Genomic DNA, 27,980 nt, shown 5'->3' with positions numbered 1-27,980 from the left:
AAAATAGCGACACTCTATCCATATACATATAATGCTACCGTGGTGAGGTTAGAAATATACCTATAACCGCCGCCAATTAAGAAAAATGCTTGGGATATACATAAATAAACTTAAATAACAAAAATACCATAATGAATTTCTTCGCAAAACTATATATAAACTGACAATCTGACGGATAACTTGTAACCTATAGATAAAAACCCACAAATATCACAAAGTGAATTTGTGACTCTTATATCAATCCTCATTGAGTTACTATTCTTGAGAACTAAAGTGTCATGTTTACGGACCCTATAATTTCAACTTTTAAATCAAAACATAGTTTTCAAACAGTTTCCTAGCGGCAGAAATGGATACGCAGATTACTTTGTTCAAAGTTTACTTCTTAAATCTATTCCTATAACTTAGATTTTCCAACAGAACCATGTCCTACAATTTCTAGGTCCATGGATCAGAGGTTGGCAGGCGATCGTAGCAGAAAGCAATCAGGGCAGCGTCGTAGACAAACTGTCGGGGCGGGCCTTAATTGGCGGTCGCGGAGATTTATGCGGGGAGCCGCTCGTCACGGGGTCGCCGATTTTACACGACCGCACGCCGGCCCATCGCTCCACCACATGACTGCACCAACAGATCGTGACCTCCGAAAGCGACCCTCCGCAAACATTGCCTTTACGCTTATTAACACTATCTCAAAATGTTATGTTAACGGTTTAACAACTCTACTGTTATTAAAAACTGACCTCTGTAGACTGTATTCATATAGATAAATATTTTTTGGTAAACGATTCAAAAATGAATAAAATAAAAGCCAAGACAGATCTTACATAATAAAAAGATCAGATAGAAAAATTATTTTGACGCAGCACCTTGGATTAATTAGACATGTCAAATATTAATATACAATACGACAGTCACAGTAGTCTATGGGTTTAGCACACCGCCCTAATTCACACAAACATTTGTATTCATTGGTATGATCAGTCTGGGTATTTTTTATTTTATGTATGTATTTACAAAAAAATGTGTCTACGTATTTATATCAGTTTCCTAATACCCTTTACACTGCTCTGCGCAGCATGAGACTCTGTATGAATTGTCCTGAGAACATTTAATCATTTTACAACTAATAATTCCATTAAAAATATTTTTATTTTAAAACAAAAAATTTTGTTTTACTAGAACAATAAATACTTTAACAATTGTATAAAAATATCAAAAATACATACAATGAAACGAAATTTATTCTAATAAAAGTTATTTCATGCAACAAAGAATATATCGTGTTTCGATAGGGTCAATAAATTTATTTTTCTGTACGTTGGTATGTAATACTTGGAAAAACGATGTGGCTAAGATGTTGCAAAGGTCCCTCAAGACGCCAACAGCATTGTTTTCGCAGGGTACTTGTGGACCGCGGGGGGGCAGGGTAGTGCTAACCTCCACATCCAGGGGGCGGAGGGGGAAAAGCGGTGCCGTTTTCAATTTGCTTTATTTGCGCTTGTTTTAATAGCGCTCACTCCTTATTGCCCGTACGGACGACCAGCCAAATTGCTTCGTGCCTGGACGCCTTTTGATTAAGGAGGCTCACGATTCAGGGAGCTACGCGTAAAAACAAAGTTCACTCGGTGTACGTGAACGTTAGGTTTCTAGAGCATTTTACGCTCTAACTAATAGATCTTACTGATAGAGTAATCTATCTGATACATGATTTTCTATTAGTTTATAATCATAAAATTGATACCCCTAACTTTTGTTTTGTCAATCGTCTTATCAATGGACATCCAAAACTATTAAATTTAGGAAACGAAAATCTAGACCTTGGATTTATTTTGTAACATAAACATCCGCTAAGCAAGGATTTTTTTGAAAATTTTTTGATGAAAATCTCAACTAAACTACACCAGGCATGCAAAGTTGCGAGCAGTTATAGAATTTTAAATCTTTTTTACATAACCAATGAAAAATATAATAAAAACATTTCTTGAGATTTTTTCCGGACATGATAATAAATATTCAATGTTTCAAAAAATCTTTAACAATCTTTGTCCGATTTATACTTGTAGATCATACTTATGAATTTCAAATTACGTATAAAAATAGACGTCACGGTCCGTTTAAAAGGGTATAAGGTATCTAAACAAAAAACGCAACGAAACAGAAATGAAACATCGACATTTGTAAACAAACATGGCGGATGGCACATAAAATAATGAGCTCCGAACAAATACCAATAGGAGATATAAGCAAACAGCTACACGTATAATTTGTCGAATGCATGGTTCATTCAATGTCGCCACAAATGTCAATAGAGGGCCACAAGTACGGTCCACACATTGTGCCGCACGTATACGTAAAAGCAATTATTATCACCTTGTTAAGGTTATTACTGTGACCTTTTCCCCCGATTACGTTAAATCTAAGGTTTAGTTTGGTTTATATTAGGATTCAATTATACTTTAGTCTTAATATAAGTGCAGACCAGAAGCAGGGTTTATTAATTGATACAGTACTACTTAGGTCAATAGAAGATCAGAGTTATGGGCATTTGATTAACATTTATGATACAGTTAAGTACGTAAGATTATTTATCCATCTACAAATGCATGAAAGTGGGTCTATCTGCTTGGGTCCTATCCTTTGGTGGTAAGTGTGAAAGTGGGTCTGTCTATCATATTGTCTGTCTACCTAAATAGATAGATGGTGACCTAACCTAACCACCAGTCTGTCTGTTTGTTACCTTGTCTTACAAAACTACAGATAATATACTAAGCCTCTATAGGTTAAAGAATTTAAAATTTTATAGATTACAAACAAAAATAATACCTGTCCTACCTCTCTTTACAATATTAATTTACGTAACTGCATAACGATAACTTATACAATCATTACAGTTTACGGTTACGTTCACTGTACTCATATATACCCCCCAGTGTACCCAAATAACTGCGGACGTGAATGCAAGCTTTCAATAAGCAAATTAATTTCGGTCGACAGAAGAGTACTTTTCAATGAACTAACAGCCACTAATTGGGATGCGTTTTCATTTCCAAAATGTTACCACATTTATGAAGTGATTTTAAATTTATAGTCATGTATATTATACTTAATGATAAAAAACCACTATTGGTCTTAGTTTATACGCAAGAATATAATTTGGTTTTGGTCAGGTCAATTACGTGGATCTTAATAAATTAGAAGCAGTAAGTGAGGCCAATGCGAAAGTAGCCAGACCGATAAGAATATCACATTTGTAATGGAGTTATTGCTTACGAAACTCATTATTTTTATCCTAATTCTCAACCAATCGTTACCATAATACTTATATGATAATGTATGAAGCAGTCGATCAAAATACAACTTTAAATACTCACTTGCATTGTTTAAAAATATCGCATATTCCCTAAAAATCAAGTAGTTAAATTTCGCTCATATAGTGTCTCTGCCCCTCAGTAAGTATTGCTAGTGCTCAATAAGCACTAACATTCTATTGAATTCTAGTAACGTTTATTGTAGAATTAAAATATCTGACAGTTTGTTACTGAACGGAAATCGCTTTCGCAACAAACTTGAAACAGAATGAAATGACATAGCAAAACCTAGTTGAACTCTAATCTGAATTATTAACGTGCCATGGGTTTGTTACATTATTGTGCAGAATAGTTTAAAAAAAACGATTGTATATTTGATATTATTGTCTATAAAATAATTGTTATTCAATAGTTTATGAAACATGCAGAAAAACAAAATAAACAGAGATAGACAGTGTTCCAATAAGCAAATCACAGATTATTAACTATATCTTGCTTCTGTAGTGAACGAAAATCAATTATCATGTTAGGTAGAAAACACTTTATGTGTAAAATTTCTTTCTGTGTACTATAAATATGCTTTTTATTAGGTACTGACATTTTAAGTTTTTATTGTTGGTCACAAAATCTTCTGACCATTATAGTGTAATATATTTATTTTTATCTACAAGTCATAAAATAATACGCCTATTTCATTCTATACAATGTTACCATTTACGAACCGCTACATTAAAAACTAACGAAAACATCTATTTCATAAAGTATTGTCATATTTGATAAAATCTATACGTACCTATGTCAAACCATTCTCAATTTTATTTTTATTGTAAGATGTATAAATTTACAGAATTTAATACTTTTAGAAATAATCATCACTTACCTTAGCCAATGTCTTTTAGCGATGGCGGTGTGACAGCAAATTGCATCGTACTGATCGGCAATCCACACGATCAATATAATGTAGAAGGCGGTCGTTGTATCATTGAAAAACTCTGACATTATAGCCTCCATTCCTGTGAACAAATTTAAATTCAATCATCATTAAGAAAGTTGACTATGTCTATGCTATTTTTAAAATCCTCAGCACATCAAGTGGTGTGTTTTACCACATCATCGACATTTGACAATGCCTCTGAATATCCCAACTGGAATAATAAAACTGAACAAAAGTGTCGGTATGTTGTTGTCGTTGTTGAAATTCCTATGAAATAAATAAAGATCATTTGATATAAAGGCACAAAGAAAATCTATTTTGAAACAAATTTAATACAAGTACCGCTGAATATACATTTTTTATTATTCAACCTCCACATTCACAATGAGGATTCAATTGCGAAGAATAAGCAAGAAATCGAACTGTTTTATAAATCTAGCTGTTACCCACGACTTCATCTGCTTTTCATTATATAGTATAAAACATAGTCGATATCGCTGTTTGCCCGTCCCTATGTACGCTTAAATCTTAAAAAGCGGTTTGTTTTTAATAGAGAGAGTTATTCTAGAGGAAGGTTTATATATATAATACATGTACACCCGAGCGAAGCCGGGGCGAATAGTTAGTTTCAGATAAAAGACACCTATGCTCGATTTCATTAGACAAAAACAAAATTGATTACAATATATAATAAGCAGTTAAATCGTGACAGATAGATAGACAGACACAATTTCGCATTGTCAATGTATATATGTCTTTTCACAATTTAGCGGCTGAACGTAACATCCATATGTATGTATTTTATTTCAAGTTTACAATTTTATTGAAAACAGGCTTACTAAATGCTACAAAAAAGCATAGTATGCAAATATAAATTCGTATGCAGATTGCCGCATAAATGCAAGCGGCGCATGGCGTCAGGGCAACAATGTCGCGCCGCATTAAATATCGCGGGTCATGTGTGAGACACCGGAGACGAGTCGTCGGGTGTCGGGACTAATTAGGTGTCGACAATTACTCGCTAACGACCGAAATCTGAACCCGTCAGGAGCTTATTAACCGCCCGACATGCAGCGCGGCCCGGTGCGACCGATTCATTCCGGTGCTACAGCCGGCTCTTACACGTAACCGGGGATTTATAAGGTCGACTGTAACAGCGTAAAATTATCTTGTCTAGTATGGAATTAAACCGGTCTTGTATTTTGAGACGTCGTACCTAAAGCTTGTATGTTTAAATTCTAATTCGAGTATGGTTAAGCTATTTAGAGAGAAAAGAAAGTCATATCTGTTCTCGTTTGAAAATATACCTTTACGTCCAATTTCAATAAGATGCATTAAGCCGTTAAGTCATTAAAACCATTTTATTCCAATGATAACAAAGTAAGAAACCGAAAGATTTTCACATTTATGTTATATTTTGTTTATTTTATATTTTATCATATATGATTGCTTTACGTTTCAACATATCTGATGCCAAGGTATTATACCTGCTACCTACCAGCACTGGCCCACGTAGTAGCAACAGATCTCTCTGATATTAGCATAGATAATATTGTATAAGTAGATTTATAAGGTATATTTAATGAGTAATGGTCTACGACAGTGGTCTAATTGTTGAGAGGTGAACAATTGCTGATTGTATATATATATATTATAATAAAATAAAGTATTTTGTTTCATGTATTTTCCTGTGTTATTTTATTCCAGGATGATATAGTATATAGATATTATTAATCGCAAGTATAAAACATAATGAAAACGTAGTGGAACCATGTACACGCATTTTAAATACATTTGTATATATAATCAAATAATAAAAATCTGTCATGTCACATCCAATCTTTGTTATATAGATAAATAGCATGATAAAATATTCATACTACAATATACCCATTCAATTGGTGAACGTCCACCTAAATGTACCTGTGTAATAGCCAGACACATTCAGTTCAATCAAATATCAAAACAGATTATTTCGGATTCGTATCTCTCCCGAGAAATTCAGGTACAATCGCACGAATCGCGGATAACTCAATATGGCGGCAAATGTCCGGCGAGGCATGGGCACACCTTATTTGCATTTTGATGAGGACTGCGACACTGATACAATAAACAATGTTAGGGTGCGATCGAAACTCCGGTGACCGGTAGCCGGCAAGTGGCGCCGGACTCAGGCGACGTTTAACCATCTCACTCGGTTTAGTGTTCACACAATTAACTTCAGATTATGTCGGAATGCTGACAGGCAGATATGAATATATAATCAGACTTTGACAACTCGCATAAAATATCATGAAATTAAAATCTATAGAGCATTATGCTAGCTATAGACAGAAAATGTTTAGCAATACAAAAAATAAAAATAAAACAACTACAACTATACTGTAGGTTCTAAACGATGTATTCAAATTCTAATTTGATTTCAATACAGGTTTTAGTTAACGTTGGTAAATGAAACCATTGATTGGTTTCCAATATCAATTAATTAAAAGCGTCCGAAAGTGTTACTAGTACTGGTAAAAACATAGATCAGTTCTCTGTTCTGTGTGTAAAAGTCACATTCAGTTACCTATTCAGCGGGCATGCGACGTAATCCTGAGCGAGTCGAGTAAACAAATTACATGGACCGAGTGCGACCGGCCGACGACGTGCTTCTAGTCCGCTATTAATTTTAATTCCGACGTCAGGCGAAGATCACCGAATACGAGCAGTAGGCACGCGCCGAGCATCGACGGAACAGTGTTAAATGATTTAAGACATTATAGCAGTCTTTAGGTAAAGCTGTCAATATACATTAAGAAGACAATTTTATAAACTTCCTACCGGGCGTTGCCGACTTCGTCTGGGTTCATCAACTGTATACATACCGATATTTTATCGAATTAGGTGTTATTTGCGGAGTTCAATTACATTACATGGATTTATATTGTTTTAGTTCCCCTACTATTATGGATTTATATCTTTACTGGATTTGTGAGACTACAAATATTAAGTGCAGAAATCTGACTACTGAAAGCCTTACGAACTTCACTATTCAAATTCCGACTGTCAAATGTGTTAAATATTAAATTAGCAGTGGTCGTATGTATATCAAATGCTAGTCGTAACAGAATTAAACAAAATAATATACCTACAAATTCGTCTGCCCTTTTTTATATAAAATATGTTCTATTATCATACTTATGATACAATGTACCTTTATATCAAATGACGGATAAGTATACTTTTGTATTTATAATATCAATAGGAATGTGTATGTACTCGCATTTTTACATTCCATAAAATATATCTGATTGAAGTGAAATCCGTATGAAAACCCGGTGCTTGATTTAGAAGAAGTAACCGGAGACACAGACTGAAATGGACAGCGACATTATTTTATACTATTTAGAGCCTGAAATCCAAGTAGATGGTATGTCTATCATTGTTTCGTAACAATTTTATTTCAATGATATTCATAGAAATAACTAAGAAGTCTCTGTAATGTACTAGTGTATGTAATACTATTAATATAGTTGTATATCTATCAGCCACAACCTTTAATATGACGATTTATTTTCTCATTTGTAATCCAATGAATATGAAATGTTATTAAAAAGAAAATATTATTGGAAATCATAATCTGCAATCATAAGCAATTGCTGTATGCAGCTTCTATTCTAAAAATATATCTTTGATTCGAGTATTTCTATAAATAAAAGTCTTGATCATATTAAATACGACATCAACTTTAAAAAACATATCATTACTTGGCTCCTTCGAAGTAATGTCTCCGAGACCTTGCTATAATGGGTACGCCATTAAAACCATCATGTTCACCTAGCAAATTGATCACTGAATAAAGATGTTACATACACATCTTTATTCAGTGATCAATTTGCTAGGTATATGTATCTATGTAATGTATTTAATTCTCAGCTTTTCAATGTATCATTTCATTTTAGTCTATTTTCTTATAGACATTTCTTCATAGTATATTCATTCTATACTATTAACGCAGGCATTTCTAAATCTTGGATAAACAAAAAATTGGTAATAACCATATACCTATTTAAATAATAATACTGAATAATATTTTTCAATCTACATAACAGCTTGACAGGTCTGCGCCCGATGGATTTACTCAAGCGACTTATCAACGGCAGGCAGACTGCAGGTGGTCCATGGATCCATGTCTGCCGATATCTGTTGCTATCGACGGATACAATTTGAAGAGACACCGATAAATTTGAGAGGCAGGTTGGTCGGGAGATGTATACTTCATTCTCCTCAGCCTACACATACAGAACAAATTACATAAAAACCCTTTTGGATTACTAGGGGAACTAGAACAACAGACGGAGGATGCTTGTAGGTCTTCTAGGAATTAAAAAAATCATAAGAGGAAATAATTTACTCATATACGTCACATATGAATAAATTATATCTAGCAGTAGTTTCTTATTTCAACTAAAATTATTTTTTATTGAACAATATTTTTCCCGTTCAACCCGCAAAGAGTACCAATACTCCACCAATAAAAATAAATGAAACACGAAATGAAAATAACAGAACATGTATTTGTAAGCACAGAGAACACTTTAAAAGTTGACACCCCAAGACAAAAAAAAAGAAAAGAACAAAGCGCAACTATAAAATATATTAAAGTAAGGAAGCGATACAGGACGCAAATAAACACACTTACACCTGAGGAAATCTAAATCGCAAGTGCAATCCTGGGTCGACTGTATAAATCGGAGGCGAATAGAGAAATGCACACAAATTGTTACTTCTTACTTCCCGGGGTTTAATCAAGGGGGACACCCGCCGTGTCTGCCGTCCGCGCTTCCCTGAACTGCAAATTGAGAATAATGGATTCCGTGCGCCATTTTAGAGTTCCTTAGAAAAATCTGATAGCAGTCTGATTGTTCATTCAATGATATTCCGAGGTTTTGAATTTAACTAACTGTTTATTGAGTAGTGTTACAATTTGTATAATTTGAGATTCTCTTAGTTGTTTGTTCAACAACCTGTTGACATAAAATATACATATAATAAAACTGAAAAACTAATTTTTTGTTTAGATGTTAAGGTTTCATGTAAAAGTGGCTGGATTAGGATGATTTTTTTACAGATAATTTAAACATGGGTTTACATATAAGTTAAAGAAAACTGGGAAGTGAAATAATTAATTATGTAAATATTTTGAATATGCCAACTACTATTTTATTATGTAATACATTTACGAAATAATAAAAGGAATATGCCATTATATATAAGAAACTATTCATATATATTTTATATATTACCATGGCATCTACAAAATGTACACTCACACAAAGTCAACGGGCACAACAACATATAAAGCAAAGTTTGAAGTATCCACTTGTGAGTTAGTAATTTTTCTGAAATCCCCAACTTGATACCTATGAAAATTACAACGCGTAATAGAAGCCGACTTAGAACATGACGTTTCATCGTTAATTCTATATGACATGTTTTTGTTGAGCTGTATGTTTATAGCGTGAATAATAACCTAATTTATACCTATTAATGTTGTACATTTGACCTTTTTAAGCTTTTACGAGTTCTGGACATAGAAATAAAATATTAAAACGGGGTTTAAGCAATTTTGTTACCTTTCTTTACATGACGTTTAAAATACTACATTCTCCGTTTCGAAATTTGTACTTTAATAAATTCGAATTCATTCATTCATTCATAATTTAAGAGCTACGCTCTTGTCGGTGAAGCTCTTGCCACTTTCCGCGATCTTCCATCATGCTCTTTAATTCTTGATACGACACGACTCCCATTTTGTCCTCAATTTGTTTGATGTAGCTATTCCTTGGTCTTCGATTATTATTATTATTATCGAATTATCGTAATTAAAATTCTATAATTGTAATACTTAAATCAAATCAAATTATAAAAAGTGCAATGCAAGTATATAGTCATACAAACTCTATGCAACTTGCATAGAGTATTTTTTTGTCACTGCCCACCGTTAATAATTTGTCATATTTCTTTTATCACTTAGTAGGTATATAGAATTCAACGTAGCTGGAGAGAGTCTTAGATGAATTTGCTTTTGCATCACAGAGGTAGACTTGAAATTAACCAAGATTTACAAAAGGTTTTCGCGGGGAGACCAGATTTGAGCTCATGACGCTGTCAATTAATATTTTATTAAAATTATATGTCTGTCGAAACACACATAGGAATGTAGTTTTTCTTAGTTACAAAGACTCTATTATGACAGTTACCGAATCATGCCAGCGCCGATATGTCTAATATACATATTATAAGCATTTAAAGAACATATCAATAATGTCAATAATACAATTAATATAATGTATCGAGTAATTAATCGGCTGGGGCGAGCGCTACGAGCGTCGAGTAGGATTGCGTCGCGTCCCGTGGCGTTTGGGCTAAGCCTTGCATTGGTGATCCGTCTTTACGAGCTCGTTAGTGCCGGTAATCGCGACGTTGCACGATCCGGATTACGCCCGTGCATTATTAGTGTTTTTATTGATTCACTCGGCTGCCGTCGTAAACTGAGATTATTATTCGCGACGCATCCCCACCGGCCCGCGCCTGCCCCGCGACGCCCTTCACAAGTTGTTTTGTTACTTAATCGCGGCGATAACAACATTTAACGACGGCTAGGTGACTGGCAAAATTCCACTTCGATGTTTAGTGCTCATTCTATTTTCATTAACCATTTACCCACTTAATGATCCGGATCCTAAGGGAGTGATTCAATGACTGGAACCAGTAAAATTAAACCTTAGCGTGACCTAAGACGTACAATCAATGGCTTCCATTACATGATGTTAAGTAATTTGTTCTTTTAGTGAAACAGGAGCGTTCGACAATTCCTTTACGGCTAATTGTCCAGTAGATACAATATAAAGTATTAAGCAAAATCTTATTCCCAACTATGTAGATTTTAGTATAAAATCCAAAAAAGGAAGTAACCCCTTCTAAAATAAGAATCATCAAAACTATTTTACAGAAGTCATCGATAATATACAACAAAAATTCAAATTGGAATTCGACTGAATATTCTTTGAGAAACATTTATTAGCAAAAAATTATTAGAAATATCAGAGCCACATTTCAAAGAATATATCCTGCAATGTAAACAAATAAAAATATTGGAAACTTTAATCAACTCCTAGTATATAATACTCCACATGTCTCTTTTACACAGCAAAAGACTAGTGTGATTGAAAAAAGCAGTAACTCCATATCATAAAGCTTTGATTTCAATACAAAACTAGAAAGATAGATTATATATTCAAAATCATATTGCATTCGTATTTTATAGCATTATATTTAATTAATATTATTGGATATAAATAAAAATGAATTATCAAGTATTATTACGAAATGAATATGTTATTTCTTTGAACTACCTTAGGATTATTATCTGTAGCTAGTATTGAAGCTGTAAAACCGAACGAAAATTAGGGGCGAATATAAAATTCACTCCATATTTAGGGAGTAAGTTCCTAAGTAAACTCCTACTTGACATATAAGAATTTTGTCTGAGAGTCTGAGGGTCGCAACAGTGTTTAAAAAGTTCATGGATTACGTTCATTGGGTGTAGTTACTATATTATATATAAATAAATAATATATAAAAAAAAATTACATGATCATTAGTAGCTCCTCTGACATTAGTTCTGCTTTTAATTCTTTCTCTACCCTTCAAGTTATACAAATCTACTCTTAACACATATCTCTGTTCCTACACATTTCTGCCTTTACATATATACACATGCTCATACCGAAACGTAACTCCCGTAACCGAAATATTACTTGACAACTTACTAAAATCATACAACATTCACTGATATAAATTGCATGCGATCGCCCTAAGGAGTAGGTAGACGACAAACTCGGTAACAAGCGGGGACATTATTACACGCTAGGATCAACTTGAGCAGCGCCTCGCCGCAAATACGGCGACTCATCGGCAATTTGTATCGAGCGAGACGCATGCATGTTAATAAAGCCTATTGTGCATCCTTGCTTGCATGAGATTAGCCCACGACAGGCAGGAGACCAATCTATTCAAGCCTCCGTCGGATCTCTTTATGCTTAGATTGTGTCTGGCCACGAGAACATCCAAATAATCGGTGTCATTATGGTTATACCTAACGAATTCGTTACTCTATTTAGAGTTGTGAGTTTATTATTATATAAGTAGTGGTTTTCTATTACGATGCATAGTTGCCACAATTTGGCCGACATCAAAAAACTTGAGGTAGAATTACATTTCTGAGTGATTTATTCATTCGGTAAGCTCGAATATTACTAGTATCGCTAATATTGCGTTTCCCAGGACATTAACAGATGATATTATCTCTAACCTATGTTTAAGTATGTGATAACAGGCTTTGATGGATCGTTATAAAGCAACACCACAATATTTTACTAGTATATGTAATGAAACAATTTCAACAGCACTTATAAAGATTCACTTCTAAGTTTACACCTATTAATTAATTCCAAATTTAGTTGTATAGTAATAATAACCATAGCATGGAATTAGTTATGAATTGTTATTAGGGATTATTTAGGTCTACATAAAGTAGAAGGAACCCCTCACAGTCAAGTGGAAGAGTCGATCATTAGCCGTTGAAGAGGTTAATTTCGATAATCCGCTTTGCTATTCACGTAAAATCCGATGTCTGACATCCGATGCAATAGACGTTAAGGATAGACACTTTCATAAATATTTTATATACAAAATATAAATTACATTACAAATTTAAATTTAAATTGTACTTTTAAAAGACCCTGCTAATATATACCTAATATTGCCAAGGAGCATTAATAACAATTTGAAGATAAAAAACAGATTGAATTACAGGGTATAGATATAAAATCTTAGAACTCCGGAATAGCAACGCATATGGAATAATACGGGGGTCACAAGATGATGTAATCTCCGTCATATTCTTCATGTATATGGGCAATAATTGCACCTTAGGTACCACACCATACCATGAAACATGTTTGCGTTTGAATTCCAGAGACATAAAAACGTCATATGTCACCGATACTATTATGTATGTATACTAATTTATTTACAATAATTAAGGGAACTTAGTTTTCAACGTACAAGACGAATAAAAGTATATCCTGTTAATCTCAGAACACAGAAATAGAAACAATATTAAAACAAGCTGTGCACATTCATTTACATTACTGGATATCCAACGATTAAATTAGGGCAGCGCATTAACAAACTGTTAATGGCGAAAGTGGATCAGTGAGACGAACCCTGCACAGAGCCGGCCGGCCATAGCCAGGGATTCCAGATTGGGACCATTCGTCCCCAAATTTAGGGGTTCTGTGGCGATATAGGAAATGATGGAAGAAAAACTGTTTGGGCGATTTGTAACGGAAAGAAAATTTAAGTATAATATTTTTAAGGGCTCGGATTAAATAACTTAAAACCCAAAGTAACCCTTTACTTTTTGATTTGCAGACACAACAAAACAGGAACAATTCTAACAAATTGTTAAATGGTCATGTTCTTTACGGATGTTAGTAATACCAATGGAGACTTTTCTACTTAGGCGAATTTTATTTCAAAATCTGCTTTTCAGAAAGACACTGTTTAAAATTTAGAGGAAGCAAGACTGTGACCTGGCAGCACTAGCCATACCCCGCGGTCGAATCAACATTTGCCGACGGATCGAATTACCACCGTCGCGTCAAAGTAACGTAATTGATTCAGCGCCGGACGAGCGGCGGCACGCCTTTTTGTCTTTCGCCCGGAAAAAATGCAAAATCCACCACTAATTCAATATCCCCAAACCTCGCAACGTTAATATTCGTTGCACTTTTATATATACATCTGGGTAGAAGTAATAGGACAGCGGGTGAATTGAAGAAAATTACTTATTAAAGAACATAATTCTACTAGTAGTACTTATACATGTAAATGGAAAAAATAGAATAAGAATATCAAAAGATACGCCATGTTATATTTTTTTTGTTGTTGTCAACGACAACAACATAAGTAACCATCTATTTTTCAATTAAATCTTAAGTCCTTACGGAGGAAGTCGAAAGGACAACCAATAGTTTACTGAGATTAGTACTATTTTTTCCATATTAGCTATTGTGATGTATATATTTAGTCATTACACATTTAACACTAACACTGGCAAGCCATATAGCAGAAGCAATTTTAGAAAAAAAAACTATAATAGGACCGGTAAGACTCTATGTTTTAAACCAGTAAATTTAGAAATACATTCAAATTTAGAATTGGACCCAATGTTTCGAATATTTCTATTTCTGTTACATCGATATGTCGGAGTGAACCGAGTGCATTCCGTTTGGTGAGCGTGCACTTCCTGTACGTGCAATTGAACACCATTCGACGTGGAAACAGATACGCTACAAATGCGCAGAACACTCGTATGGAGAGAAGCACGGGGAAATTTACGACTGGAGGTGCGACAAAAACATGCACCGTGTTTTGTTATCTTATTGAGAAATATACTTTTAGAAAAGATTTTTATTTTCTTATAAATTTTGTTTAATATCTGTATGCTTATGTTCTCTGAATAAATTAATTAATTACTTAAAAATAGAAAAATATCTGATAAATATTTGATTTTATTAAATACAAGATATATAAACATTATTTTACTAGTAAAATCAAAACGTTAGGGGATTACAAACATAACTTGACTTAAATATACAAACATTACACAAAATCTCGACGAATATTTAATTAGTTTCGAAGTTTATTTATTTAGATACATTTTAAATTTCACTATTACACTACGGAATTATTCGTTGTTCACGTGGAAAAAAATAGCATCAGGCAATAATAAAACAAGCCTCACCAGTGATACGTTTGTCGCAATAATAAAGTTCGTATTAGTTTCATAAAAGAATAAGAGCACGGTATTGTATGCGGTTGAAATGAAAAACCACCATCAAACCACTTGGGAGGAAAGTGCAAGCAATATTGCACGATTCGATTTAAAACTACGATACGTTCCACAGAGGTATCGAAGTAAACCAATAAAAATACAGGTGCCGAATAATTTATTGTTCAGATTGACTTCGATCCCAATCGAATACTCGTTCATAAAACATCAGTTATATTGCTCATGCAAATTGTGTAATAATATGATCATAGAAACCAACTTTTAACTAATATAAACGTGAAATTATTATACATTATGTTATTTCTACAAAGTATTAGGATCGAAAGAATATAATAGAATAATCCAAATGTCCAATTGTTTTTTTAATAGGGAAATTATCTAAATAACATACAAATTACATTAATTACATAAAATTTGCATTATTATTCAAATCCAAAAGTAAACATTTTTTAATAATCAGTGCAACATTATCTAAATATATATAACTCAATGACTGACATAGTGATCTATCAACGCACAGCCCAAACCACTGGACGGATCGGGCTGAAATTTGGCATGCAGGTAGATGTTATGATGTAGGCATCCGCTAAGAATGGATTTTGATAAATTTCACCCCTAAAGGGATAAATTAACGCGAGCGAAGCCGCGAGCAAAAGCTAGTCCAATATAATATTTGAAGGGAATATATATCCAATAGAATATAATTGTATGATACAAATTATTCTTTTATGTTTTAACCTGAAGCTCTAGTTACGTCCTGTCTTTATTATTCTAAACTTAAATTACATATAGAACAAATATTTTAAACTGTCGACTCACAAAAAGTTCCATCTATATATTGCACAGTCCATTTATAAATACTATAATATCTAATACACGTGGCTATTGTAAAATAGGAAATCAGTCATTTGTTAAGTTGCTGGACTCTTTAAAAAGAGTACATGTGTAATCGTAATTAAAATACTGTTAAATTATTATATGTAAATTTATTGTATATACATGTGAAATTATAAATAGATAAATATATTAGATACAAAATACTATCGCCACACCAACCAACACACAGAATAAGCACAAAGTATCAATTGTCGTTGTAGAAGGAGGTATAATCAAAAGTTGCGCGGCAAAAACACGCGAGGAGAGCTTCCGGCGTAAGCGGATGCTCCCAATTTACACAAACTGACTTAATTCTCGATACACCTAATAAACTTACAGACAGGAACACTTATAAGCGAGCTACACTACTCTTTGAACTCACAGAGTAGGTCAATAGAGTTGATAATTCTAGTAAATGTACAAAATACTGTTATAAATAGCCAGGGACAAAAATACTCGTTGACAACAAACAATAAGAATGTATAAATGGTTTGCAAATTTATCAAGTAAAGTGCCTTTCGGTCTACAAGGCAATATGTATCAAAAAATCCTATTTGTGTAGGTATAACAGAATTAGTTGACTAGAATGTTATGTTGTGTTGTTAATCAGATGACTAGGCTATTGCATATAGCCTAGTCATCTGAGATATTATATGTATATGTAGACTTGAAATTTTGAATACAAGTCCTTTTATAACTTCCGCTATTTTGACAAAGGGATGTAAGGGATTTAGGCGGCAGAAAGCACGGGAATTTTGTTACAATATTTTATAGATAGGATTTTCGACAGTGGATTTTAAAATAGGTTAGACAGAAAATATTATATGTAATATTAGTCACACAAGGCATTCAAATACTAGTAGACTATGTCATTAAATAACTCTATACATTATTTATCTTATTATCCGGCTTAACACGAATAATTTTATGGCAAATAAAGGTATTTAAAAATAACTATTCTTTCTTTGTACTTTGAAAAAATCATTATATATAAATAGATCAATTTCGTTAAGCACAGAAACATAAAAATAATAGTTCAGTACTTATATATCTACCACTTAATTCTCATCATCATCATCTCAGCCCAGATGACGTTCACTGCACTGGACATAGGCCACACTTAATTCTATAATTAGACATGTATTCTATATATATGTATAACATATATGACGTAAAGGCAGACTCTTTGCTTATAAAAGATAGAAAAATAAATGTCTGATATCAGAAGCCTAGCTACTTCTGTGAATATAGATAATATTATAAATACTGTGCTATTCTAGTCATAGATAATTGGGACAACATATGTATATCCAACAACACAACCTGCTATGAATAATTCATAGAACATTCCCTAAAAACAGTTGACTGAAATGTAAACAATAACTTTTTAAATAAGTAATTATGTTACAAATAGTAAAAAGGTATTAAAACAGTTTATTAGTATAATAATATAGTACGTCCATATTATTATACATAATATTTCGAATATTCAATTAATTTATAATGCAAACCCGTTTGCGTTAACACTTAACGTTGGTAGGGCGACATTGAAAAATGATAGGATGAGCAAGAAGTCAGATTAGTTACGCCATCGACATCATGGCGATTTCATCAGGAATTAAGCACGATGAGTTTCAGAAGGTCGAAGTCGACTTAGTGGCACATTATTATCAATGGAATTACTATCCTCCATTACAAAGAATACTCTCCCCCCAGTACACAATATTTGTATCATATAAAGAAAATATATATATAATTTGACGATGGCAGCAGGACAGAATTTCACGTGTATATTAATTTTAAACGAGAACCGAGTATCTGGAATATTCGTTTTAGTTGACAACCTATCATGGTCAGTGCTAGACTAGGGTTACTAACGGTACAATTTATACCACTACAGGAATATTTTGACACCCACAAAACTATTCTCACCGTAAAGTTACAAATAACTACTCCAAATTTATTATTACCCAAAAACTTTCATAATATAAAGGAACACACATTATTTTAATTTTTCACCTATTTTATTGCAGGTCTCATTATTTTAATTACGAAAAAAAGAAAGGAAAACATGAAATACATATTTCTCTATCACATTTTTTTTAAGAATTAAAGAATTTATTTAATCCAAAAACAAAGTTATAACAATAATATGTTAAACGTAAACAACTACATTAGTTTATAAAAACTGTGTTGCAGTCATTTGCTGCAATCTGCCTATCTCCAGAGCATTGTATAAAATTTAAATAAAAACAAATGAAAATAAATAAATATTACTACTTAAGAACATTTAGCGAAAGACAATGTATATAAAATAAAACAAATGATACTTATAAGTTCTGAGCAGAATACAGAATTATGTCGTTCAGTATTATTTTTTAGAGTGACAACCCTATACGTAGCCGGATGCATCGCGAATGCGTCGATATCAGTGTTTTGTTTGACTTTCATCCGTCCGAGCGGCCAAACCGATGTGAAACTAATTATGCCTCTGGGCGTTACGTCCGTTCTTAGCAAACTTTGAAATCAATCTCTCAGCTCATATGCGGCTTGTCTCGTGGTAGTGAAATAATACCTATGAATTTTAGTGTAGTACGTTTTTGTACTATCCTATTTTAACCTATTAATCGTGGAAACGTCATTTGAAAAATCTATGTATACTGACTGAGGTAGACTTTGCAAAATGTCGTATACGTGGATACCTAAGTATTACCTATTTCAGCCGACAAACAGCTTGATTTATAAACTGAGTTTCAGATGACCGGTTGCCTTATAGGCAGTGAAATTACAAGACAAGAGGTCAGATATCTTAGTTTTTCGGGATTTTTCTATAACGTGATCTCTGTAGTGCTATAAACATTTCATTTTACTCCAACGTGGCAGAGAGCAAGCCTAGTGCCGTGTTTAATATTTTCATTTTATTGATATCAGTTTTCCTTCATGGAGGAGTCAGTCAGAAATACAATATTTCATGGTAGTGAACAACAACATTCCACGACACAAAATTTTTTTCTTCAGCATTATAATATATGTATATATAATACAAATGTGGAGGTGCCTACTCCACAACTACAAAAGAGAGTTAGATGAAATAGTAAGCTTATAAAATATTAATAATTAATAATAGCCAATAAACTAAAAAAATAACAAATAAAAGAGTATTTTTGTTGTCTAAAAATTTAGATTGATTTAGACGAAACTTTTCAAACAATTTTTTCGAGTATTGGTCAGTAAGAACTTGTTTTTTTATCATACAACAAAGCTGACAGTTATCTTTCGTATGATATTAATTAAAAACAAACCGAATGCTGCTCGTCCAATCACGATTTGCCACGTGGGTGGCAAAAGGAAAGCGCCTGTTGATTTTCGTTTCCATTTTCTTTGCCTTTTTCAAAAGACGCCCGGCATCTCATCTGTATACTCGCTCGGGGGAACGAATGTTCTATCTAATTAACTTTATCATAAAGCGCCGGTTATTGCCTTGTCGGCCCATCCGACGGTTTAATCGGAAACTCGCTTCGACATTATCCAATTTTTTTTGTTCATAGAATACGACTGTTGAAATATTTTGTGGATTTGGTTAGTCATTATATTTCATTACATGTTAGAAAATGAAGACAGGTATTATATTTTCAATTACTACACAAGATAGTACTGGTGAAAATTTTCATTTCTTTTACGTAAATTTTGAAACAACAATCGAGGATGTTGACATTACGACGAATATATTATTTCGCTGCGAGTCTTAACATAATAAAACATGTTGTAGTTAATAAATTATTTTTTTTTATATTTTCTTAATTCACTTATATCTTATTTTTACCCACTTCGATGACACTCTGCGTCGATTGGAGCTGATCTCATTTAGAGTAACTCTTCCTTTGCCCATGTTGTCTATACTTCATATTACTACTGTATTTTATATACAATAAAATATCTATATATTTACTAGTTTATGCTATAAGTGCATTGCGTTCACGAAACAGTTTTAACAGTGTTTCATTATGGCCCACAGTAGTCCATTCCATCAATACAGGTGGACAGGTCGGGTAATTCACTTAGTAAGATTGAGTCCGGCAGGTTTACACCCCCGCACGTGAGCACCGGACATCACAGACACTTTAATGTGCACGGTAAATCTTACACTGTTTACATTGCGACTGAATTTAGATTTTAGAAGCTTTATATATAGGTAAATTAAGGATATTCTATTTTTTATAAAGCGTATAAAAATAGTTATTGAACTTGCTGAAATCTTCTCAACTTGAGCCCCAAAAATTAAAACACTTTTAATAAAATCTTAATATAAAGGGTATTGGGGAGATTGTATTCAACATTACATTAAAGAATTGGAACGGCAGCAGATTTTTTTATAAATTAAGAATAATTGTAATTTTTCTAAAACACGTAAAATGTCGTCAACGTCATATTATAAGCAAACAATATATATTAATGTTAAGGAAGAATTCTAAGATATAATCTGCGTACTGCAGTGCTACGTCGTAATCTTAACAGTGCACACACATCATCTTAATATATAATATTTTGTTTAATAGTATGTTATTGTAAGAGGAAAAATGATTAGTTCTTATTTATTAAGTCACATCCAATTCGAAATTATAAATTATCTATTATATGCTAACGTAGAAAAAACACAACAATGTGCCATCACTCTTTTTCGACCCAAGAATTTCGTAAAGAAGTATCAAGAGAAAATAAACTAAATTCTTTAGCATAAAAACACTTGATCAACACACTAACAGTACGCAAAATATTTTTTATTTGAATAATCCGTATCCATCAATACAACGATGGAAATTTGTTATTTTTACGATTTTAAATCGAATTACAAATTCAAACGTAGCTACCATGCTACGCCGTAGCAAGTAAATTGAACTCGTAGCGCAGCACAGACTATAAAATCGATTATCCGGAATCGTCCATAACTAATCTGCTAACAAATCAAAAACGATTTTCACGTTTAAATTCGTAGAAAGAATGTAGGGGAAAAGTTTTAGCTTTCATCTAAGATAAAACTGAACGTCTGGCGCGTTCTCTGCCTGTGTGGATTAATAATAAAGGAGCTTCTAGCTCAGATTTCAAACTCTACTTTGAACTTATGATAGAAACTAGAATTACAGTTCAATGCTAACTTAGGTTATATTTCTTTAATAAATTATTATGTTTAAGAATTGACCTATTGTTTAATCGTCTTTATTTTGTATACACTAATACAACTTTTTCTAATATGTCACCTTTGTTCACTATTGGTATAAAAACATGAATTTTCTAAAAAATATAATTACAACAACAATGTATTAACATCAGCCACATTTTACTTATAGTATGACATAACTACTAAATATCCTGAATTATCTCTGAATTAACCAAGTTCTTTGGATGCTTCTATCTACAATTATTTTGTAGGTTATAGATACAACTACTAATTTATATCGTGATATTTTAACGTCTACCATTACAACCTGTAAAGTCATGCACTGTTAAAGTACCCACACCCAAATTAACAACAATTATTAATGCTGCTTTGAAACAGACACATAAATAATTCTCATTTATTTAAACATTTACTTTTTAATTATGTATATTAAAGAATACACAACTCACACCACAATTATCTGATAAACAATATTTAAACTTTAACTATTTATCGAGAATGAGTTGAAAAGTTGATTGTGCTAAGTCCGTAAGGAAATAATAAATGTACCTATACCGATCGAGCAAAGTATCGGAGGACGATGGAAGAATCAAACAAACTGTGAAGTTGTAACTAGTCCGGCGCTGCTATCTTGAGAGTTTATAAAAAGTTGCACCGCCAATAGATTCCCGGCTTATTAGTTATTAGACATATCTATTACAAATTGCTTCAGATAAAAAACTTTGTTTTGTATGAGACTTGCAAACTGTGTAAAATGACTTTAGTCCTCATAGGATACGTTTTTTAAGGTATAGAACACGAATATAGTATAAAGATAAATCAAATAGGTAAGCAAAATATTAATTTTAAATTGCAAGTCTAAAATATATGTGTATAGATGCAAAACAAGGCGGCCTTATCCTTGAAAGCAATTTTTTAAGAAAAATTTAATATGAATTTCCTCCTAAAAATTACTGGAACTTTAAAATAAATACAATAATTGTAAATTGCAAGTATAATTACTAAAATTAAAAACAAAAAAAAAACTAATGTTTTTTGTATATTAAAACTGGTTTATTTATTTTTGAAAAGAAAGGTTTTGCTTCCGTTTCCGTTTCATATGTATGTTGAAGTAAGTTTCTAACAAACAAGATCAATTTATTAATGATATTAATGTTTACATAGGAGACAATATCAAAAATGTAACCGGTACTACGAACAAATTACGTGTTAACGCATCACAGACTGGCATAAATGCAATAAAGAAGCACTCCGGCTAATTTCACGGAATTACCGGGCAAAACTCGAACTGCATGGTACGCCATAAAGACAGCAGTGACTAAGATACGGCGACCAAGGTACGGGGAGTCGAGACAAATTATTGAGATAATCACATCAGCCGGCATTGTGGTAAGAAATTAAATTCTACAGAATAATATTTATACAACAACTCGCTTGGCGACTGTTCATTTGCGACGGTATACAGAAATTCATGCTAGGTTCTTTTATAAATAGTAAGTAATATTCTATACCAAACAAAATAATATTTAAAAAAAATAAAATCCTCTGCACTCTAATCTAACCTTTTATAAAAGGTTAGATTAGAGATTTATATGGATATCAAAAATTATTCGAACTTAACTAATCGATAATAGTATATATGTATAGATAAATCATATCAACTTATTACGAAACTGATTAAAACAAATAATAAGGACACCAATTGAATTTCTTGCCAGTTCTGCTCAATTATAGTAGCTAGCCGAACAGGAAGGAAGGTAATTATATTGATTACGATATATCTTTTTATAGTACGAGTAACTCCATTTACAAGCTAATTACAATTTATCTTACATTCTAGCATCATATAATTTACATAAAAGTAACTCTATGCATGTTTATACATATGGTGATTAAACAGGAATACATTCCTTTCCATTAACTGAGGACCAATTAGAACCAGCTCTTTTCACAGAAAAAAATTACTAGAAATAAGACGTTGTTTAACATTAGATTGCTATTATCCTCGTCTTATGCGAAGAAGCCTTTCCCTATAGTAGCATGTTACAGTATGGCATAATTCAAAGGTTCTTTAAAAATTTACATCGCATCGCGACTGAAGGGTACATAATCCTAACCCAGGTCAATATCAAAATCCCGCACAAACCATCGCATGCTTCCATACAGCAAATAACGATCCCCTTATTAATTAAAACATGGTAATTAACGTATAATTAATAGGGCAATATATAAGCTATTAATTCATTAGTTCAATCATATTAATAGGGTATATGAATCATACACGACACCGAAATACTGCGCTGACAGAAAGCTTTCAGAAAGTGATAACTGACAACCGCAAAATACAGCTCTCTGCTACGTGCAATGCATGGTTTAAAATAAAGTATTGCACTGAATGTTCACTATTTTAAGCTATTATTACAAAAAATATCACGTGTGGTTATGTATATTATACTAATGACTAAACTAACTAAACTACTAAAAATATAAATTATTATTTTTTCACCATGCATATACCATTTACAAACGTAAACGTAGTACATTTATATATAAGAACCTTAAATTGGATTCAACAACTGATATAATTACATAAAAATCAACAATACAAACTTATGAATACAAATAATTGCACCGTATGAATCGAACTCACGACCATCGGAAGTAAGCCGGTGTTCTAAACCGCTAGACCACCGACACCGTCAATTTAGATCCAATAAACATTTATCAAATGAACCACTTACTGCTTTTGGACATTAATGGTGCTTATGCAATGATCAAAAGCTTACAAAATGTTTAAAACGACACGAATTTTAGTATCAGCCAAAATTGACCTCCCTGAAAATCGAGAATCGAGACGGAACAACTTTCTATTTATATCAGGGATTAATTTAGAAATGTGCTACCAACTTAGGAACATTAATTATAAACATTATAAAATAGTCTGTACTACTATGGTCATACTAATTTATTGTCACACAGTTTCAATTGGACACCACTCCACATTCAAACTAATTTATCTTACCTTTTTCAACTGTCAAGCTGCTTGCTTGCTTGCAAGAGCTTTCCCGAAAGTCAACGCATCTGAGGTTGATACCGGTGTTGTTCAGGTAAGCCGTCAGTTTGTTTGCAATGAAATGATAGCAACTGAAAACTAAGTGTAGTTTCAAGTTGAGAACTAAATAGCTTCTAAGTAATTGTCCGATATCGTAGTTTAAATTGAAGATGATAGCAATTTTGTGAACTGATATTGGTAACACAAGTTATCACCTATTTACATGTAGGTATTAAAATATTTTTCACATACATGGTAATTCTATTTTCATCTATTTGTAGAGCTATCATATTGCAAGACTTACAAAGTCTTGCAATATGATAGGCGCTCTTATTAGATTACGATTACATTCATTAGATGGAATCAACGTGTACTCGAATGATAATTGAAAATTTCACCAAAAATCTTATTGAAGTATCATCAACCAATTTCAATATTCTCATATACGTAATCTCGACTTTTATGTAGGTAGCGGGTGTAATACCTCATACATAATAAATAAAAGTATAATAAAAAAAAAATATTCGTTATTTTTTATATCATTTTCTAAGCTTCATTTGAGAGTTCAAGGAGGCGCAATCCTACAAACGTCTTATCGTCAATTAACTCAATTGCTAACGTTTCAATTTTCGTAGACAGCTAATGATTTCGTCGTAATTTGGTACAATGAGTTTTTGTAATAAAAATGTACGATATTATATATCAGGTAAATTAATCAATTTTACGAAATAGCATAAGTACTGCATAAAATATTCCAAGATATCCCTTTGAGCCGACAGAAAAGAATATACATATGGTGAAAATCTAATTAATCCGATAGTCGGCAGTGACTTGCCCTGTCACATATATTTCATACATATTTATTTTATGCAGTACAACACTATTAACTACATTAAACCGTTTGCTACATGAAGCCGTAAAATTCGTAAAGCTTATAATAAAACTGCACTCTATACGTGATGACAGTAAATTGAATGAGCCGGGAGCGGTGTTTGCAGCGCTCATCAATCATCCGTATGGATTTCATTTTAATGCGACGTCATCGCGTCTCGTGTGGCCGCACTGTCATGGTACCCGAGCCCACGCTATTGTTTCACACGACCGGCGAAGCCTACGTATGGTTAGTCCAATGATAATTAGCCGCAACATGAGCATATGCCGTCTGGTACACTATGACAATATTTATAACTTATGTTAAACATTTTTATAGAATTACATATTATATTATAATATTATTATAAATAAATTAAATTCTTAAAGCTCATTTAAGACAATGCGTGTAATAACAATTTATATATTAAAATATTATATTATACTTGATTATATTTCTAAATGTACTTATCCATGTATGTCTATTCGGAAAGTAGTGGAATCCGAATGGAATTGACGAAAAACTTAGCTATTCACTCTTTTCAAATTCAGATTATAATTATAACTATACACATTAATATCAATGTTTTGAATTTACGTCGATTCAACTTACAATAGTAATTGATGGGAAATGTTATATTGCACTTTATATCTGAAATAGACATATTAGTTAACATACTACAACAGAGGTAATATTAAAAATTATTGTTATTAAATTTTAAGGCTTTTACCATATTTAATAATGATTCTACCAATATCACACTTTTACCTACTCTACATAAAGGTTGCTAAACGAAAAATGTATTTTAAAGAGAAGCAAACGAAAATAATGAAAGCAATTCATACTCATTTAAATTAAGCTCTAAACGTCTTACATTTGTTTAATTACTTTTTCTTGTAACACAACAACTCCCAAAGGGCAGTTATATTAAAAAAATTAAATAATAATTACTCGATTACTTAAAATTTGTGCTCTTCTACACAAATGAAATCATATTCTCTGTGGCGTTCTCGTTCAGTTTCAATAAAATATAAATAAAACATCTAATAATAATAATTTTATAATACTTTAAATCCATTTACCATTAGATGGTGGGTATGCTTGATGCGCATACCGCTATGTAATAAAAAAAACTTTGACAGAGTTTTTTTCGATTGTAAAAATTCTGTAATAAGGAATCACGTCTACTCATTAAATCATACAATTTCCAAAGAGATCATGAATTATTATTCTAGATATACAGTTTAGCTGCTTTGGGAGTTGTTGTGGGAAAATGGGAAATTATAAATTATTATTTCAATTATTATCACCACTGTAGTCTTTTAAATGTATGTAGATATATATTCGAAAACTTTTTCTAAGAATCTTCAGGACCCTATAGGTATGAGCTTAAACGTGTTGCAGTTAACTGAATGCAGTTGACATAGGCCTGTATTCACAATAGACTGATTTTAATCTGATAAATTATAATAATGCTAGAATGAAATCTCAAAGCAAATGTTACTTTGAAAGTAACACCAAAAAATTTAAAATAATTTGAAAATATCGGACCTAAGTTCATGAGCACATATTTTTAATAAGCTAAAAGAAAAACACGATGTGATCATTCTTCTTTCATTTATCTTTAATGGTTTTTTCCTTAGATTGTTTCTTTAGTTCTAGCTCTTTTCCTGTTCCAGTATTTATTCTGGCAGTCTAACTCTGTCTTTAGTGAAAAACATAAACCATACCAAAAGCAATGACTCGTCTCAATTGCAGTGAATATGAGTGTGTGAAGACGCAAACGAACCTATTGTATTTACGGATACGGCAAATTAAATCCCCGTCGGTAGGTAGAAACTAAGGGGGGCAGTAATCCACAGGCCTCTATTGTCGTCCGGGCCGGGCTTAAGAGCTTCGAAGCGGTAGACAAACATTTCGAAAATTAATAACCGATAGCCGATACTTAACTATATTAGCAACAAGGATTAATTTCCACTGCTCACAAACTTTTTACGATAACTGATTTCATTTTCTGTTTCTGACAGGAGTACTGTTTTGGTAGCAAAATTTCAACAGAAACGAACTTAAATTTTTCATAACCACAACGTAACAACCTAATGGGTTGTTACGTTGTGGTATGTACTAGTATAAGACTTCCCATAAGAGAAGTTATCCTTCCTTATAACCTTCATTATACTAATTAGGGGTTAATATAAGGTTTTATCAAATTTTTCTTCTCTTGTACTATTATGATATAGGTTGTTCCTATTGTCGTCTCTTAAGAAATACTGAAGATAACTCAACGAGCTATACATTATTCTGTCACCACAATAAAAAAAATGCTATATTTTAGTAATTGTGACAGCCCACTACATAAACCAGTTTATGTACAAGATCGCCCTCATCCAGATTATAGTGATAAAATTAGAGTTGTTGTATTCTATCATACATATGGAAATTACAGGATAATAATAAAGCACGGGTGTCACATGATATTTCAGTAGAGCTGTTGAGGTATATAGGCGACGGTTACCGTTTACGATCAGCTGAACCGTCTGCTTATTTGCAATTCTAATTATAATACATAAGAAAACCAAATATCAAGTATGCAAAACTATTGAGTGTATATGTACATATAAACGTGGAAGAATATAAGGAAAAGTAGCGAGGGATGGTTTACAATATTTTCTTGTTTCCATTTAAACGCAAATAAGGCGTAAGTTTACTGTAACAAAAATGAACGAATATCTGAATATCTCGGTAAATAAATAAAAACGCGCTATTCGTAAATAAAAATTAACAACGACTGTTTTCGCTGAATCCTGATCCGCAGCTCAAGCACTGCGGTGCATTGCATAAACACTGTCGATTCATG

At 32.5% G+C, this 27,980-nt stretch overlaps 1 protein-coding gene across 1 annotated transcript in view; it reads right to left on the bottom strand.

Moving 5' to 3' along the window:
• The window catches only part of LOC131853749 (membralin), a 107,746-nt gene that overhangs the window by 43,480 nt on the left and 36,286 nt on the right, over nucleotides 1–27,980 (bottom strand). Inside the window, exon 9 of the mRNA XM_059204774.1 lies at nucleotides 4,189–4,321. Coding sequence (XP_059060757.1) covers nucleotides 4,189–4,321 — 133 coding nt within the window. The remainder of the gene's footprint in view (nucleotides 1–4,188; nucleotides 4,322–27,980) is intronic.

This window comes from Achroia grisella, unplaced genomic scaffold (assembly GCF_030625045.1).
Source record: "Achroia grisella isolate CSIRO2021 unplaced genomic scaffold, CSIRO_AGI_Agris_v1 utg906, whole genome shotgun sequence".
Lineage (NCBI taxonomy): Eukaryota > Metazoa > Arthropoda > Insecta > Lepidoptera > Pyralidae > Achroia > Achroia grisella.
The sequence above is the reverse complement of the archived record's forward strand: the minus strand, read 5'-3'. Positions and strand labels throughout refer to the sequence as shown.